The following is an 18,244-nucleotide window of genomic DNA, read 5'->3' as shown; positions in this document are numbered from 1 at the left end:
TTGTTAACTATTTACAAATAACATAATTGAACGGTTTCTGTTGGAACAAATAAAGATTGGAGAATACTTAAGGATAAATAATTAATCCAAACAGGGCTGACATTTTGTTGGATATGATTGGCCCATCATCCTTTGAACTCGATTATATTCATATGTCTCACTCACCATTTGGGGCAAAATGCAGGTCGTCCACAAACAGAACCATTCCAGACTGCTTGGTCCTTACCGGCCCCCCTGTACGTTTGGACGTCCCCTGGGAGCCCATGCTATGCAGAGCGTGTCGGACATCCCGGTGGCTCAGGAGCGAACTGGACGGCAGGCTGATGTGGGCTCTGTTTGCACTCAAAAGAGCTCTGCACAGAGATGTTCTCCCGCATGCAGCCTCCCCCACCAACAGCACCGGCTGGCGGGCCTCCAGCATGCAGTGGAGCACATAGGCATGTTTCTGGTGCTGAGCATAAAAACATACAAATCAGTGTACATGAACTATAAGACTGAATTATTTGGGACTAAAAGAAAATTACATACGTTTCAGAAAAAAAGGTTTTGAAATTATTTGGATGTGCAATTTAGTCGTTTAACAGATGAGTCAACTTATTAAACGTAAACATTTGCAACAAACCTCGGAAATAGTTGGAAAAGGCAACTGAGCGATGAGGCATCGTGGGCCGTCGATACTGTTGACGACCTCACCGACGGTCCTCCCAGTCGGGCTGAAAAAGTGCTCAAAGATGATCTCTTCACCTGGAACCTCAATGCTATACCTGCTGTTGAAGAGCACCTGGCGAGCCAGCTGGTCAAACCGTGGCCAGTGGCTAGCATGGACACAAAGCATATTCACAGTCTGAATCACAGACATTCATTCCATCATTTATCCCTTTTAGGTTATAGATTCCTTACCGAGGATGCAGATGTGCACCAAATCCCCAGATGTAGGCCACTAGAAAGATGTTTCTGGCTTGAAGATCCAGATGCCCGCGGTTGTTGAGATCCTCTGTGCCTTGTGAGTAAGCTCCTTGAAGTATGCCTGTAAGGGATGTATCCCCTTGTTAGAGAATTGGAGTTTTATCATTAATAATATCATAGTTTTGAATGAAAATTTTACCATACCATAACTGCCCTGTGGCTTTGCTGAATCTTTGAAATGAGTTCCAACTCCCGATACCTCAAGCAGGGCCCGTAGAATCCTGATGAATGACATGACTTCTCCGAGTCCATTCACAGGTTTAGAAGAGCTGGTATCTCCTTCACTATACATTGCAGAGGTCAGATTGCGTTGCTCAAGTGATTGGAGCGTCTTGCTGAAAAGGTCTTCTGCCAGACGATTCCACATGGCTATGGTCCCTTGATCCAGTGAGCCCTCTCGAATAAGAGCATCCAGTTCAGCCTTCCACACTGACTTCCACAAATCAGTGCCTGTGAAATACATGACACTGCACCGTGTCACCGCAGATGGGGAAGCATCGCTTAGATCCATTACCTCTGCCAGGAGCTTCAACGCTGAATGGCCTGGCGAAAGCCTTTCACCCGAAGGCAGGCACAGTGCACGGTCCTCAGGGCTGGAAATGCTGCTGAAGTAGTCCAACCAGCCAGGCTGCCCTAGGGGCTCCCCATCCATCACCACCCACTTCACCACCTGGCTGTTATCATTGGCCCTCTTGTGCTGGGGGTACATACTGCTGCGTTGCTCTGCTCCTCTGAGCACTTTGGTGAAAGTTCCATCAAGCCATCCCCTTTTTTCGCAGAGGCAACCAAATATCTCTTGGTGAGACATGGCATTTGGAAACAAGACCAAGGTTTCCACAGTGTTCCACATCGAAGCAGAGTTTCTGTAAGCTGTTTTAAAGGGATTTCCATCTGTTCCGCCTGCTTCATTAGGAGGATCTCCTGCCCTGATAGCCAGTCTGCGAAGTGACCCTGCAAGAACCTGGTAACAGGTTGTCTTACCACAGCCCGCAGGCCCGAGGAGCAGTGCCGCTTTGGAGGATTTTAAGGCCTCGTGGAGGGCGAGAACATTATGAATAATTTGTGGATCGGGGAATAGCCCAGTCCTACTTATCTCTTCAGTTATTGCACTTTTAAGTCGATTCTGCTCTTTCTCCTCAATATGTTGCAGGGGGAAAATAAATGAGCGTGCTGTTGGAAAAGTTTCTTCACAAATTCTACGGAGCTCAGAGGCCTTCCCACACTCTTCGAGAGCTGGTAATAAAACAGTGTAAATTGCATTGACAGCAGCTTTCTCCTCTATCACCCCCCGTACAATGGTTCTGACTTGACTGATGCCCTTAGAGCTAATATTGTGTGGATTTGGATGAGACACTTCACCTGTTGCATTGTGAGGGACAATCTGAAGCTTGCAATATGTAGCTAATGATGTCCCCTCAAATGAAACGTGTTCTTTACAGAAACTCTGTTTAGCGGATACTGCAATGAGATTTTGCAAGACCAAAAGCCTACTGCTCTGGACATATTTTGGAAGACAACCTGAATCTTTGGCAAGGTCAAATAGGGTCATCAGGCGTCGACTCAAACCAACGGCTTCTGAGAAACCACTGGAGAGCAGCAGCACCTCTGTGACGGTTCTATAATCTGGGGGAGTCAAGGCCACTGACCGGATGGCTTTCCGCAGTTCTTCTGTAATATCACATGCGTAGTCTTTGGATGAAATGACAACGCATCCATAATTGAGCCTGGCAAAAATGCTCTGTCCAGCAAACGACATGGGGCGATTTGGCTCAACGTTCGGCATCTGTGCTAGGTTTTTCTGGTATCCGGAGAAGAATTGGTGAATGTCTGCTAGGTGCTGTCCAAGTAACGCCTGTACCACAGGTCCCAGCAGGTTCACGGAGCGCAGCACAAGGTACGCTCCACTCTGGAGGGCCCCACTGAGCGCCTGCTGGATACCACAAGGCCTGGTGCCTGAACTACACTGCCAGGTGACCACCTGACGCCCCAGCGCCCGTCCTAGCTGCGTCACAGTGGTTCTCTTTCCACATGTGGAATGCCCGCTTACCAACCCGCACCTGTAGCTAGTGAGAGCGAGGAGAATCCCCAAGACGGCTCTGTCGGTAGAAGGAGTGTGGACCATCGTCCAGTGCTCCGGGCCAAAGTACTCGTAACCATACATTAGCGTGGAGCCCAACACGTCCACATAACAGATTGGAACCTTACTGCTGATTGGGTGACCGTTTGAGTTGTTTGGACTGTGGTTGGCTGAGTTAATATGATACTTCATCATGCTTTGCCACTCAAAAGATGCCTCCAGCTCACACTTAACATTCATAAATCTGGTAAGCCTCTGGGCATGATTCATGCTGAACTGCACCAAATCCTGCAGTAACAACATTACGCGGTGAGAAAGTGGAGATCTATCAGAGATACCCACAGCTCCTTCCCTTATGGCACTACACAGGTGTTGGAGTCTGGAAGAATTGCGTTGTTGCATTGACCTCAACCTATCTGGAGCTGGGATCTGAGAGGCATTTAGAACTTCAATGCACCACGCAGATTCTTCAGCCACGAGCAGACACTGAAGTGGGTAGTGGCACAGCAAGTCCAGCATAAGACAAACATCTCTTTCCTCATCTTGGTCAAGCTTTGATTCTGGTTTTGCTGTTTCCACCTGGTATCGTGCAGCAGCACATTGTTCAGTCAACTTCATCAAGGTGTGTTGCAATTCTTGCTCGAGTGCGCAAAGCCAAACCACTGGATCCATGTGAGGCTCCACAGGATAGAGGAATCTAACGTGTTCTACAAGGCTGCCAAATACCCCCAGCACCTTCATCTGCAGTGAGGAGACATCAGTGGACTGACAAACGCTCAGATCAGCACTATCGTTAGCTACTTCATGGTCCAGCTCAAGCCGCCGCACGCCTTGAAAGCATTTGCTTACAATGGTGAGTAAAATAGCAGGAGCGGGCTGTGATGAGAACAGCTTCATCACCTCCCTGTCGCTCAGGAAGCAGAGCCTGGGGAACTCTCCCCGAGGCCTGTTGAGAACGTCCCTCAACCCGGTGGAAATAGCCTCCATGATGGTCAGCCCATCGAGGAGCTTCTTGCGGAGGTCATTACCGTAGATTTGGGCAGAAACACCCTTTTTGGGACGCAGGATGTTGAGCACATGATAGTCACTTAAGATGGAGAAGATGATCTCCTTGAACGTCTCATCCACCGGTCTGAACTTTTCCAGCTGTAAGGAAAGATAAAACAAAAATGCATTTGCTGAATCACAGCTAGATACTTGGATAATAAATTATTGTTTTGTGAAGACTAAAAGTACCAGTAACTGTGTGCCGACAGAGGCTTCATTCAGCATCTTTATGAGGAAGGCCCACGTTTCCTGGAACCTCTCAATCATTTCAAGCCGCTCCCCTTAAATAATGTAACACATAAAATCAACACACTCTGGCCAATAATAAATACACGTAACCAATATTTTCTTTAATATTGTATCCATTATTTTATGCATACAGCGCTATGTTCGGTATGTAAGCCTGCTCCCTACCCAGATCCTGCAGTAGCCGGGCCCAGTTTTCCACCTCAGGCCTGAAGTCAGAGCAGTAGGGGGACCACAGAATGGAGGACAGAGCCATCACACTGTCCTCTGCGTCGGCCCGGAGAGCCTCCAGTCCTGATGAACACAACATTACAAATTGCTCTCTTTGAGGAGCATTACTTGGTCTCCATCGGTGTGCCTCTAGCTATTTACTATCTCGAGTGCGCAGACAGTTATTAAATCGCAAAACACTTTTCATATTTAGCTTTCCCCCGGCTACCATTGAAGAGATATCCAGTTCAGAAAATAATTGCGGTGAGACAATGTTATTACTTGTGCTGTTCTTCAACATAGAAATGAAAAACTAAGGCGGACATAGCAAACAATTGCTGATCTATTTCAACCATCTCTAAAATGTGTAGAACATTCAATAATTTAAACTAAAAATGAATGCTTTATTATATGTAAATGAATGAAATTAAATGGTAATGAATCGCTGAAGGCATCTATAAATAATTCAAGTTGGAGATATGAATAAAGCAGGTAACAGGTAAGACACATTCACTTCTATTTCTGTGCCTTCACTTAGTTATAGAGAATCAAATCTGTTCCCATCCAGCCAATCAAAGAAGAATAAAACTGAGTATTAAAACCAACAAGTTTAAAGTGAAATTACAGAGACAATGTTTCTTGATATGTCTTTTACATTGATCCAAGATTAGTCTTACCAATGATGATGAGCATAGCATCACTAGATGGTTGCGTGGCAGTCGTTAACCTTGAACCAGTCTCAGCTTGTAGCTGTTTTGTATGGATGGTTCCATGGCCGTTCTGTATGACGTCCTGTTGCCATTTAAGGATGGCGCAGGATGGTAATATTTGGAACATTTTGGCTTCCCAGCTACACTGAATTTTCTGGAATTCCTTCTCCATACACCACTGCATGTGTCCCTCTCTGGATATCTGATTGGGTAAGAGAGGAGGAAAGCTTTTCTTTAGTGACTACTTTCAGTCATTAACATCTTTCAACAGTATCAATGCTGTTAATGGTACTATTGCACCAAATGTTGGATACCCTGTTAATTATTTCCAGGTGTACTCCAAGTGGCATAGACATCAGTTCAGTCACAGTCAGCTGCTTTGCTGGGGTGTACAGAAGACCCATCCCTGTAAATAAGAAATGTTCTTTAATTATTAAAATACAGTTATCAACATCGGCTAACATCCTCTAACCATTCAAATACGATACCTTTAAAAATGTTCTTGATGTGTTTCTCTTTGAGTCTGGGGCTGCACAGTTTTTCCAAGACTGGGAGATGTGTGCTGAACTGCTGCACGGTTACCAGGATCTCCTGAAGCACTGCATTATGGGAAGGAAGAGTCAGCCCCACTGATGAGGCCCGCCGCTTCCACCATCCGACTTTTTCCTTGGCTACAGCCACCTCAAACTGTCCAAGAATCACACAGAGGGTTACTGGTGCGACCGCTGGATGGACTGAAGAAAGTGTGTGAATGTAAGGCCCTCACCTCGGTGAAGGCTGAACGTCCCCACTCTTGGGTCGTGGCTTGACAGTCAGCCAGGAGCTCCCAAAGCTCTCTCAGAGTCTCCAAGTTCTGAGTGTCCGTTGTCATGACTTTCAAATCCAGTGGATATCCTGAGAATATAAGACCAACACTTCATCCAATAGGTTTCCTATTATCAATCTAATACCACAAAGTCTGTCTCATAATATGCTCGACTAAATTTTGCCCTGAGCCCAGGTTAATTGTTAATGAAGATGTAAATAAGCCATGGTTATTAGCTTAAATTCTGTGTTGACACGCCACTGCGCATGCTGACGGATTTATAAAAGGAGGTGCATTAGAATTGAGGGGGGACATTTTTACTGATTGGAACGCAACCTAACCATTCACTTCGGAATTAAAGATTAATGTACGTAGAGCAAGACTCTCAACTGAATACAAATGGGAATTTTTCCCCCACTGAGCCAGTCCATTGAGTGGGTTGAAGCAATAATAAATCCAGTCACAATACAGAATTGACCACCGTGCTCATGACCGGAACATTTAATGGTCAAGAATTCAAACTACTTACTGCAGTCTCAGTCAATGACAATCGCAGTTGCGTACAGAATTGAAACTATTGGACTTTTTCATCCATGCTCACTTTTTGAGAAGCTACCTAGCATCTCGACTTAGACAATGTCAACAATTCACCTGGGGCCTTAACAACCAGACAAACTAACCCTAACCCTAACCCAGATACATTTTTATTAAGATTTCCTTAAGATTTCTTGACGTAAAATTGGCTGGCTGCCAATTTGGACAAAAATCTACATTTGTTCATCTTTTTTTTATTTAGACAAATCCAAGTGAAGACGTTGCGGCCAGATGGTCGTTTGCTTCTTCACCTCTCAGGTCCTCGCTGACGCCGGACAGCACCTTGATCTTCCTGCCAAATGCTTGCACCTGCTTGCACAGGAACCTCAGCTCAGCGCACATCTCCCGCGTGCCTGCGCCCGGGTCCAGTAGGACCCCAGAGGGGGGGCTGGTGGCGACGGCGGCCGAGACGGTACGCGAGAGCTCGCCGACCAGTGCTGTGAAGGATCGCTCCAGAGCTTCACACATGGAGGGCATGTTCAGGTTGACCTTCTGCTCCGCTGCCTTCACCAGTTGAATGTAGCTCTTCCACAAGCTCAGAATCTGGAATAAAGCACAGTGAGTAAGAGAACACACTACAGGTCGGCCGGAAACCCAGCTTTAAAGAAAAGTATTTTGAGTGCTCTACCTTGTTTTACTCTTATTCATCTCTTATTTATTTTGTGTTTTTGCCTTAACATGTGACTGCTGTTCTGTAGTTATAAACTGCCTCTTCTGGCCTATCAAGAATACCAACAGTGTGTGGCTACCAATCAAATGAATCTATGAATGCACAGGGGATGTAACCCAGAACTTAGGTCGCTGGTGAACACAACACACGTTGCCCTGACCTGTTCCTCCAGTGCCACCTCCTGCTCACTCATCTTCCTGAAGTTGGTGGTAATGGTGCCCCGAAGTGACTGTAGGTACTCTACCCGTCGCAGCATGACAGGAGAGGTGTTCTCACGCTTCACCTGCCAGGTGTGGAATCAGGTCAAGGTTGTTAAGGTACAGCCCCTAATCAGGTAGAGTCTCCAAGAGCATCACAGGAGAACCTTAACAACCCCTAAGGCCTAATGACCCATCTCAAGGGCTAAAGAACCCCCCGACCCCGAGGGGATAAGGAAAACACAAGAAGCTAGTATTGCAGGAACGGCTAGGTGAGCGATAGGTGCAAAGTGGGCAGACATATAATTGTCGTGAAAACTATATTCATATTTAAACAAAAATAAAATAAGAAATATAGTGGCATAGTGCTGTTACATCATATATATATTGTTTGGTTTACATTTTGTATTTAATAGAAACTTCACTGGCATTCGTGTTTCTGTTTTTAAGGAGGTTTCCTTCAAATCTGACTAGAATCCTGAAAATATGAGTTTGTGTTTGTGGTGTTTGGTGATTCAATTGTAATAAACCTTGACATCAAAGTTAAAGTTTGGAACATGCTTACCATGGTTGCATATAGTGTGAGGCAGCGCAGGTCACGAGGGTCCTCCATGAGTCCAGAGATGGTGCTCCTGAGCCGGGACACCAGCTGCTCAGAGTTCAACCTCAGTTCCTCCACCAGCTGGGAGAGAACCTCTTCCTCCATCACACCCAGCTGCATCCCTGGATGGAGGAGGCGAGGGGGAAACGTTGACCTACCCAGGGGATCGAACCCCTAACCATGGCAGTGTCCTAACCATAATGTACCGGTTGTACTACACAGGGAACCCAACCCCTAACCCTGGCAGTGTTCCAATCATAATGTACCAAGTGGCCTACACAGGGAATCCCAACCCCGGCAGTGTTAATGCTATTCTCTATCAGCTGAGCCACACAGATCTCATAAAAAAGAAAGCTCATAGTTTCCAACGAAACAGACAAATCCCACACAGTAACACGCTCAAGTGATGGCTCATTAAGGAGGTGACAGGTGCATTCTGGGAATTCACCAATCTCAATGGCGTCACATGAGATGAGATGAGATGTAATTTATCTGTGAATGATGCACTTTTGGGAATGTGTACCCACCCTGCTCCTCGAGGATGACGCTGACGTCGACATCAAACAGCCGGTGGGCGGTGGGGAAGGACCGAGGCGCGCAACGGACCCGGTCACTCCAGCGGCGCATCTCTCCGACCAGCTCCTCGTAGGCCGAGACGGCCCCGCCCTTCAAGGCCTCCAGAGAGACGCTTGATCCCCATTGGTTAGTGAAGGAACGCATGTCCGTCAGCCAAGCATACTCGCTGCAGAGCCGCTGAACCTCTGCCTGGGCTTCCTGTCACATGACCAAAGACCACGACTCAGGATCCATCATGGCCTTTAAAGGATACAGGTATGCCTACTGATCTATGAGAATCTATTATTTTTGCCCTTCTAAGACCATCGTCTCAATTGCCAATTCACATTGCCATAGCTTGCTAGAGGTTGAAATCACTGGTGGTTTACAGAGTGGTTTTAATCAAGTGCTGAACTTGTACTCAATGTGCTGTTGATTCATACGGTATATCATAGTGGCAGGCATTAGCATCTGTTCATTGTATCGCTGATGTCCCATCGAGATTTGCTCTTTAATCTTATCGTATTGCTTATCGTATCTTTTCTTATATATGCATCTGTAACCTAAAGCAATTGTTTTAGTGCATTCCCGTGTGCTTTTCTAAAAAAAAACATGTTCATAATACCATTTAATCTTAAAATAAATGGTATCCCATGAATCACTTTGAGAACAATAATGGTTTATGTAAATAATAAATAATAAAGCCTGAATCCTCTTGCGGTATTAAAGGATTCTTCAGCAGCAGGCAGACTGCCTCACTACCGGCAACATTCCATCAGTAACCATGACGACGCCCGTCATGTCAAGGATCGCAGAGAAATCCCGAACAAAATGCCCTGATACATTAATTAATCTCCGGAATCATCACAGAAAAAAGGGACCACCCTTGCCTGCATGATCCCGGTACATTGACTTTGCACCTCCTTTGAGACTTCGCTGGTACCCAGCTGCAACTCCACACATCTTCTTGACAGGGGAAGGCAGCAGCCTCTCAGCCTGCGACCATGCACTGCTAAAGGGCTCTGCCAGGGGAAGAACGCACTGGAAGCTAGCCCCTCTCTGGATGTCCAGTCAAAGGTTCGCCCCTCTCTTGGTGTCCCCTCTCTGGATCTCCCCTCTCTGGATCTCCCCTCTCTGGGTCTCTCCTCTCTGGATCTCCCCTCTCCTGATCTCCCCTCTCTGGATCTCCCCTCTCTTGATCTCCCCTCTCTTGATCTCTCCTCTCTTGGTGTGTTCTCTCTGGATCTCTCCTCATGATTTATGTCTTCATTCTGGCTCTTGAAAACTGGGGATGACACAAAAAGAAAGATAAAAATGGGATGGACACAAGAAAAAGAAAAACAACGTGTAACACATATTATGGTGAGTGGACGTAAATGGATTGGTCTTGGAGTATTTCATTAAAATGTCTCAAGAGTGTTCAGGTGAACACTTATGTTTAAAACAAGGGCTATGAGTCATCAATATGAAGAGAAATACCTCCAGGAGCCAGGCGGAGGTCCTGTTTCTCAGAAGGAGTAGAGTCTGTGATCTCCAGGAAGAGACCACAGCTATCACACACCTGCCAGAGGAAAGGAAGACACCTGCTGAATTGTGGAAGGTGGATGACTAACTCCCAGCTCTGATAATCCTATCTGCTGAAACCATTTCCGTATTGGTGTCAAAACCTGCCAACTGCATTCTACTTTCATTCAAGAGACGATTGATCATTGTTCAGCCAAATCATCATCGTTAATCTGGGTTTTTTCCCCCAGTCCCAGTGACCCTGGACTTTGGTGAGAGGGCGAGTCTGTTACCTTGAGGATTGTATTGGAGAGTCCCAGTAGGGCCTTTTGCACCACGTCCTGGAAGAGGGGCAGGGCGGGTTCCACGGCCAGCATCCCCTGTGGGCCGAACACCAGCCGGGCTCGGAAAAGACAGCCCTGTTTGGCCTCCGCCCGCTGATAAAAGACAGCAGAACTACTAGAAAGAACTTCATGAATAGATTTACATGAACCTTTATTGCTGAATAAGGGTGTAGCAGTTCTATGAAATGCATATCTTCCCCTTCTTTTTTTTTCATCCTTCTAGTTTTCTTTTCAGCCAGTGGCACACAGTGATCACACCACAATTGTGGGTGAGGATGCGGGGAGCAATTACAACATGACCATGATACCAAACTCTCCAACCAAAAAGCCCTCAACCATCACACACAACACGCCCCTCCCCCCACCTTGATGACACTTCTGAGGAAGGAGGTGACCTCTCGCTGTCTGAGCGAGCACAGTCCCTGTACCGTCATCTGATTGGCCAGGGACACCACGCGACCAAGCGTCTGAGACGTGCGCCCCGCCCGCCCAAGCTCCGCCTCCAGGCCTCGGCGCTGAGCGAGGTGCAGGTGCCGGGGTTGGTGGCGTGCCGTGGGCTCGTTGGCGGTACCATGGACACGCAGCTGTAGATCCTGGAGGGCCCGGTAGCACTCCTGATGCAGCTGGGGAGAGAGCGAGGGAGGTGAGCGGCTGACAATACCATGCGGGAAACCTTGGGCTGCACTCAATAGGGAGGCAAGATGCAACAGCATACGCACTGTACGTATCCCAAGTTAAAGATACATACAAATCCTCCGGAGTCATCCACATGCGAGGAAAAACATTCAACGTTCACATTTTGTCATATGACGTTGGCAAGCACAAACGATCTTTAAAACTCGTAAAAGACTTAAGTTAGAGTACAATACAACAGCACACTATAATAGAGGAATAAAATCTGGAAAATTCAAAAAACATCTGTCTGGAGAACAAACAGGACAGCAGGGGAAAAACAGGCACACACGTTTGCACGTACGTATGTACTAGTGTACAAGAAATGATAAGTGACTCACGATATCATCCACATCATCATCCAACATCAGCATCATCAAACATCAGCAGCATCATCCACATCTACAGCATGGCTTCAAGGCCCTGGATCCGGCGTTGCCATGGTTACAAATCTCCTCCATTCCCCACATCCCCTCATAAAATCTACCGACATGCCAGTGCCCTGCTATAAAAGCTACAAGAGCAGCTACAAAGGGTCACGAGTGAAAATATTACAACAATTTCCCAGTCTCCATTGCGAGCCTGATGCTGTGCCAGTTCCGCCGTGTTTCTGTTACCGCCGCAATGATGGTGGAGCGTCTCTGCTGCAGCGTCTCCAGCGTCCTCACGCTCTGATTGTTGTGGAGGGCCAGCGCATCTTGGTACTCCTGCAACGTGTAGCTCCTCGTGCTCGAGCACGGCAGCCAGCGGAGCTCAGCCAGCTCCTCGTTCACACTGCAGTAGGGTTGATATTATTATTGCACACCCCGTTGGAGACATTAAGTTCTCTCCGACTGCTTCCCGCCTCGGTGTGCATAAAGGGAGCCCTAATAAGGATAAATGAGTGTGGATCTCTATTCAAGCATAAAGCCAAGCAAGCATTTTGAATTGATGGCACAATGCAACTTTTAAAGCCTACAACTGGTGAGCTATTTGCTTGCTTACTTACTTTCATTATATATCATTTATTTAAAAATAGATATTGCAAAGGGGGTAGATAAAAGCATTCCTCCATAGACAGCCCAACATTCAGCACACCCCAGGGCAGACATCTGTTCTGCAATGAGGATGATTTAACAAGAAATGAAGATGTTCACCCAGCGAGGAGGACTAGAGCGTGTCTGAACTGAGGCGCGGCGATGAGCAGCAGGTCCTGCAGAGTGTCACATTTACGCTGGAAAACCATGCGACTGACATTTTCTCGCCACCTGGGACAAAGACAAAAGGAAGAACAACTTGTCAGTGTCCACAAGTTAAAACTGACTGTCACTCACGCTCCCCTGCCTGTCACTCACAAACCGCTGCTTGTCAGTCACACACACCCCTGCCTGTCAATCACTGCCTGCCGCTGAGACAGGGATTTGGGTGCATGTGTAAGATATGAAGTGTTTACGCCACATCTTTATGCCACATAATGGAAATCATAAGTAATGCATGCACATGTAATACACTTAATGCATGCATGTGTATAATAAATGCATACAGATTTGGAAGATGAGGGGAAAGGCAGGCATTTGTATGTAGTACAAATTTGTATGTAGTACAAATTGCTTCACATACTTTGTATGTGAAGCAAAAGACATGCTCATGCTCAAGCGATCTCACGATATCTCAGAAAATGACTGCATTAGATACATAACACATGCGTATGTATGATATGTAACTCAATACATACTTGTGTATGATATGTAACTCAATAGATGCATGTGTATGAAATGTAACTAAATACATGTGGGTGGGTGATATGTAACATAAATTTACATGTGGGCGTATAATAAGTAACTCAATACATGTGGATGTGTGATATGTAAATCAATACATGCGGGCGTATAATATGTACCGGTAACTCAATACATGCAGGTGTATAATATGTTACTCAATACATGCGTGTGTATATGTAACTCAATACATGTGTGTGGTCGCAGTGAGTCACCAGTTGAAGGCTTGGTGCAGCACATAGTTCCTGAAGAAGGGGATGGTTCTGAGGGCCCCCCACAGCTGGGCCTCCCGGCGCCAGTCCTCCAGGGAGACCAGGGCCTCGGGGCCCCTCTGGGTCACCTGGAGCACGGCGCTGGACGAGAACACGTAGTGGTGGGGTCCAGCCCTGCTGGGATGCACCGACTCCAGGTCGTAGGGCCTGGGGGGAGGTCAGGTGAAGCTGGCATTGGAGAAGAAGTGGCTCCAGATCAATTATGATGCGATCACGAGGAACGCTGCTAAGGAGAAATGGTTCAAATGCAGTAAAGTCCCTGATACAGACTGAATAATAATGAGCATCACCGGATGGTCCCTGGTCAATAGCTGAGCCTTGGCTTAGTCAGAAGATGCTTCATTCCTATTATGAGAAGTGGATGCACGAAGGCTGGAAGCCAGATTGGAAGCCAACGAGTGTTCGTTTTCCGAGTTTTCTGAGTAAGCGCAATTTGTTTCGATGCATAATGAGGATATTATACCAGACTCATAATTAGACAAACCAATGACAGCATGAGAGGAACGATCGTCCCCACAATCTAATTTAGTAAGTCAGCATGACTGAAATCCTGCTTGGCACATGGTTCGAGGGATCTGAGGGACTAGATGAGTGCCATTAGTAGAGGAATGATTAGTGATCACGTCAGTACCGGTATTCATCACGGCAGCTCTCCTTCAGGTAATAAAACTCAAGTGCTCCTCCCTGGCGCCTCCTCTTCTTAGCCAGCGCCTCCACCACCTGTGTGCCTGTGAGAGGAGCTCTGCTCCCCTTTGCGTCCTTCACGCCAGTGGTGCCTCCCCCAGCAACAGCCGGGGCATCCCTGGCCTCATTAGGATCTGGGAGACTTGGATGGGGTAGAGGGGTGATAATCATTTCAATTACAACTCGTTGGAATATTCCACCGGGGGCAGAACCGGTAGATGAAACTGTACTACCAAGGTTGTGGGAGAACATCGCCACCAAGACATTATACTGGCTGAGAAAAGGGAATCTGTCTAACTATCTACCCATGATCATTACTTGGTTTTCAGCAGTGAAAATGAACTCACATTTAAAGCTTCAAAAGATCTTTATCCATCTGGAATATATTTTCCTTTTGATTTCTAATCGAGTATTGACTGTGACAGTGTTTGAATCGAGTCCGGCCTCTTTTTAATAGACAGTCAATGACATAATTCAAAACCTTGTGCCCTTATGACTGACTCTTATCCAGTTGTATTAATAAACTACGTCATGCAGCAATTGGAATATTTGGTAGTCTGTCCAATTTTGCGTCAATGATTTGACTGTTCTCAACCTCACCTGTACGTTGCTTTGGAAATTAGCATCTGCAAAGTGACTCAAAGTAGATGGCATGTCAATGTAAATAAGGCACTACCATGGGTCTGGTGATCTGTGGACTGGCGGGACCACCGCGATGGGGATGTCAGCACCCAGCGCCGTAGCCACCATATGGGGGCTTTCCGTCCACAGGGAGTCCCCGATGGCAATCCCTGGTCCATACTGGGCTATGAGGCCGGGCAGCTCCACCAATGACAGCACTGTACTGGGAGGACGACGTGCCAGAACTGTTGATAGACCAATCAGAGACTCAAACCCGAAGGCGGGCGGGCGCCGCCCTCTTCCGTGTGGTGTCAGGGGCGGTAGGGTCAGGGGAGGTCCGCGGACCACGTCCACCTTGGGGACACGGCTCTTGACCTTGGATCTGGGCCGGAGCTGGGTGATGTCGGGGGGACTCTGGCCGGGGGGTCCATACGGGGGTTTTTCCTCGTGTGGGCCAGCCAGCATGGTGCTGGTCATTTAAGGTCCACTTTAGGCCGGTTGATATCACATTTGGGTTTTTTTCTGCACTACACTAAACTAACTGTGAAGATAGACTAAATCGATTGTAGAAGGGAAGGATAGGCACAAATTGTATATGTTAGACAGAAACAGTAGAAATAGAAGGATTCATGCTATACAGTTAACCGAGGTGTACATCCTACTATAAATACTTTCAAACCATTCATGCACCAGTACATGTTACTAGGCAGTTCTTAGTCACATATTACTTTAATATCACAATCACTATAATACAATACTGATTATAAATTCAACTATAAAATATTCAGTAATTCAATCCAGAATATTATCGACGACTACAACAGTGGCCGGTTCCAAACTACGGTGACGTCGTTTAAAATCAGTGAAGGACGTCACCAGGTAAAAAAAACCTTATTCAAAGGAATCCTGTTCTTCAAGTTAACTCTGAAAAGCTTAATTTTTACATTGATACCTTCATAATTGGAAAAGGGTTAAATGAAAAGTACAACACATAAGCCAACTCTACCTAGCTGTTTGCTGCGGTCTTGCAAACAAACAGCCTACTGAAAACAATGATTGAATAATAAATTGATTTATAATCTATTTTTTCGATAGACCAATATCATCACACAAATTAACGCTTTTGCAGTCTAGCTATGTCAAAAGAAAGGATCGAAAAACGCTCAAGTGAATTAGTGAAAAGCAAAGCAAAGTCCTAAAGTGCAGAAGGAAACTTTGTTACCTGCCTCTGCAGCGTCAACACAACCGCAGCTCTGGCTGGTTTCCATGGCAGCACTCCGTCAAGTTCACCGTCGCCTTCCTCTGTGAGGTCTGTCTTCAGCTTCGTATGGCCAGTTCGTGCGAATGAAGGTTTTTGACAACGAGTAACAAAACGATAACCTTGATTTGTGTCGTTAAATCACAGCTCACGCGTGTGTGTTCCTGCGCGCGTGCGTTTTTGAGGGCTAGATCGGCCTCGTTTGAAAAAACATGTTATTATTCATAATAAGGCTACACATTAACCATACTTCTAGTGACTCGCTAGTCACTACGATATGTTTAACGCATTTCAGTACATTTACATGTAATCCATACGATGATTAATGTGTCATGGCCTATATTAGTCTGTATTTATAGAAGGCCAGATAAATAAGAAAAAATGCACGCTGTCAAAGTAGGGCAGTCCTTTATACCACCGTAGTTTCTTTGAACATTCATGAATGGAATTGATTGTAAACCTACTCATCAGGAAGTCCAGTATGGCCAGGTCTACGACGTCCACCAGCCTCGTACCCTTGTCGTACGGCGCGGTCTTTTTCACCGTGGAACAATAGTCTGGCTCTGTTTCCCATCTGGAATCAAAACAACTTGTGACATTAACTTTACTTGTCACTTTCCCTTTTTCATATTATAATGACATATTATAGGCTACTTGAGGGCACTGTTGAAAAAAGCAATAAACACACTTTGCCAGCTTGCTACGGCTGTACGACCGTCTCCACGGAGACCTCCAGGTCCTCCGGATGGCCAGCGAGAGGTCGGGCAGCATTAATGCCACGGAGCCCTCCAGGGCCGTGGGGCGACCACACACGGCGTGCTCCGTTGAGCAGTAGTACGAGCACTGGCCGTAGAAACAAGTGTTGCCCACTAGGGGGCACCGAAGATACACAGCCACACAGGAGAGGGGACGAGAAAGGAGGACAGGACAGGGGAGGAGAGGAGAGGTGAGGGGAAAGGCGATTGAGGAAAAGCGGACAGTTAGGAATAGAAGAGATGAGAGAGGATTGGAGACGAGGGAAAATGAGACGGAGGGTTATAGGAAAGGAAAGAAATTTAATGGGGAAGATAGGAGGGGAGAGGAGATAAGGAGAGGAGTTGAGAGGAAATTAGAATAACGGAAATAATAAACTCAAATAATAACCATAAATCAGTTGTTCCCCGAGGCTGTGGATCTTTATGAGCAGAAAAAAGATGGCGGAGGGCCATGAACAACACACACAGAGCACGTTATCGATCTGTGTGTTATGGGACACCAAGATGAGGGGGGGGGGGGGGGGGGGGGGGGGGGGGGGGGGGGTACCAGGAGAGGAGAAGAAGGTGCGGGCCAGTTTGTGGTCTGTTGTGACGTCTTTGATGTCCTTGACGACGTCCACCAGCCGGCCCACCACTGGGGGGATCCGCCGGTACCCAAGAATCCTTCAGTAGGAATCGTGGGGGAACGATGAGAAAACAGTCGGAGGAAATAATGGCGAGAGAGTCTTAAGACATTATTGTTTTAGTGCCAGACGACTTCTTGATTTGAATTAGGTCACAATAATAAGAGATGTAAAAACACATCTATATTTTATACTTTTCCATTAAATTATGTACCGTGCAGGCGTCCTCAGACTCTTCCCAATTGAATAAAATGAACTCTGATCGAAACAACAGTTTCATGCCGTCTGCCATATTGTGCTTTGCAGATCCCATCTCATTATAAACAGTGAGAAAAGGAGCTCTACTGTGCTGTTCTTCTTGCTAGCCAACTGGGGCCAGCTGCCAGTTAACACCATACCCCCCGCCCCCTCATGGCTACCTGTCCAGGTGGAAGGCAGCGATCTCTGCGTTGTGCCGCTCAAAGTCAGAGAAGTAGTAGAGGTTGAAGTTGGTCTCCTCGTCTCGCTCCTGCCTGTGGGGAGAGCAACTCATCTTAAAACCAGCGCACGGCGTTGTTTCATTTCATCCTAGGTCGGCTCCATTAAGGCATGTCAGGCTACCGACTCAAACCATCTTTGAGTCGCTAGTTGTAACTCTGTTGGTGCACTGTACGTGTACTTAAAAGCGAATCATTTACCCAGTGACGCTAATCTGAAGAGAACATTTTAAAACATGTCTTGTTGCTGGGTGCAGTGACTCAACTTAAGACATGGTCACCTACTGACTCGAAGTGCTATGTATTGATGGACTGATGAACACAAACAGGAAATAAAAATACAATTATGCCCATCTCTACAGAGAAATCAATCAGAGCCTCAGAACACTACAACGATTTCATATAATCATGTGCGTATAAGGTTGTGAATATTCTCACAAGATTTGAATGTTTTTAAATTAAAACAAACTACCCCTCATTACCCTCTCGGTCTCATTGTGTTGCCTTAACCTCGAAACTCGATTCTATCATCCATCTTATGCAGTGTGATAAAGCCGCTATATATGTTCCAGTGGAGAAGGGAGGTGTTGCATGAGGGAGG

At 46.5% G+C, this 18,244-nt stretch overlaps 2 protein-coding genes across 2 annotated transcripts in view; both read right to left on the bottom strand.

The window, feature by feature from the left end:
* Positions 1 to 16,119, bottom strand: part of LOC130377399 (dynein heavy chain domain-containing protein 1) — a 31,253-nt gene extending 15,134 nt beyond the window's left edge. The window contains exons 1-23 of the mRNA XM_056584508.1: positions 14,587 to 16,119; positions 13,858 to 14,052; positions 13,170 to 13,373; positions 12,334 to 12,444; positions 11,815 to 11,971; positions 10,891 to 11,148; positions 10,475 to 10,618; positions 10,158 to 10,239; positions 9,569 to 9,963; positions 8,651 to 8,897; positions 8,088 to 8,245; positions 7,486 to 7,608; positions 6,907 to 7,198; positions 6,023 to 6,150; positions 5,745 to 5,943; positions 5,571 to 5,662; positions 5,224 to 5,458; positions 4,505 to 4,630; positions 4,280 to 4,371; positions 1,111 to 4,189; positions 901 to 1,027; positions 623 to 815; positions 166 to 451 (exon numbers count right to left, since the gene is read on the bottom strand). Of these exons, the coding sequence (XP_056440483.1) occupies positions 166 to 451; positions 623 to 815; positions 901 to 1,027; positions 1,111 to 4,189; positions 4,280 to 4,371; positions 4,505 to 4,630; positions 5,224 to 5,458; positions 5,571 to 5,662; positions 5,745 to 5,943; positions 6,023 to 6,150; positions 6,907 to 7,198; positions 7,486 to 7,608; positions 8,088 to 8,245; positions 8,651 to 8,897; positions 9,569 to 9,963; positions 10,158 to 10,239; positions 10,475 to 10,618; positions 10,891 to 11,148; positions 11,815 to 11,971; positions 12,334 to 12,444; positions 13,170 to 13,373; positions 13,858 to 14,052; positions 14,587 to 15,008 (7,345 nt within the window). The 5' untranslated portion in view covers positions 15,009 to 16,119. The remainder of the gene's footprint in view (positions 1 to 165; positions 452 to 622; positions 816 to 900; positions 1,028 to 1,110; positions 4,190 to 4,279; positions 4,372 to 4,504; positions 4,631 to 5,223; positions 5,459 to 5,570; positions 5,663 to 5,744; positions 5,944 to 6,022; positions 6,151 to 6,906; positions 7,199 to 7,485; positions 7,609 to 8,087; positions 8,246 to 8,650; positions 8,898 to 9,568; positions 9,964 to 10,157; positions 10,240 to 10,474; positions 10,619 to 10,890; positions 11,149 to 11,814; positions 11,972 to 12,333; positions 12,445 to 13,169; positions 13,374 to 13,857; positions 14,053 to 14,586) is intronic.
* LOC130380042 (extracellular serine/threonine protein kinase FAM20C-like) overlaps positions 1 to 18,244 on the bottom strand; it is a 38,961-nt gene that overhangs the window by 16,473 nt on the left and 4,244 nt on the right. Inside the window, exons 6-9 of the mRNA XM_056587224.1 lie at positions 17,587 to 17,679; positions 17,092 to 17,207; positions 16,478 to 16,658; positions 16,254 to 16,363 (exon numbers count right to left, since the gene is read on the bottom strand). Coding sequence (XP_056443199.1) covers positions 16,254 to 16,363; positions 16,478 to 16,658; positions 17,092 to 17,207; positions 17,587 to 17,679 — 500 coding nt within the window. The remainder of the gene's footprint in view (positions 1 to 16,253; positions 16,364 to 16,477; positions 16,659 to 17,091; positions 17,208 to 17,586; positions 17,680 to 18,244) is intronic.

This window comes from Gadus chalcogrammus, chromosome 3 (assembly GCF_026213295.1).
Source record: "Gadus chalcogrammus isolate NIFS_2021 chromosome 3, NIFS_Gcha_1.0, whole genome shotgun sequence".
In the NCBI taxonomy this organism is placed as follows: Eukaryota; Metazoa; Chordata; class Actinopteri; order Gadiformes; family Gadidae; genus Gadus; species Gadus chalcogrammus.
This window is presented reverse-complemented; position numbering and strand designations above follow the sequence as displayed.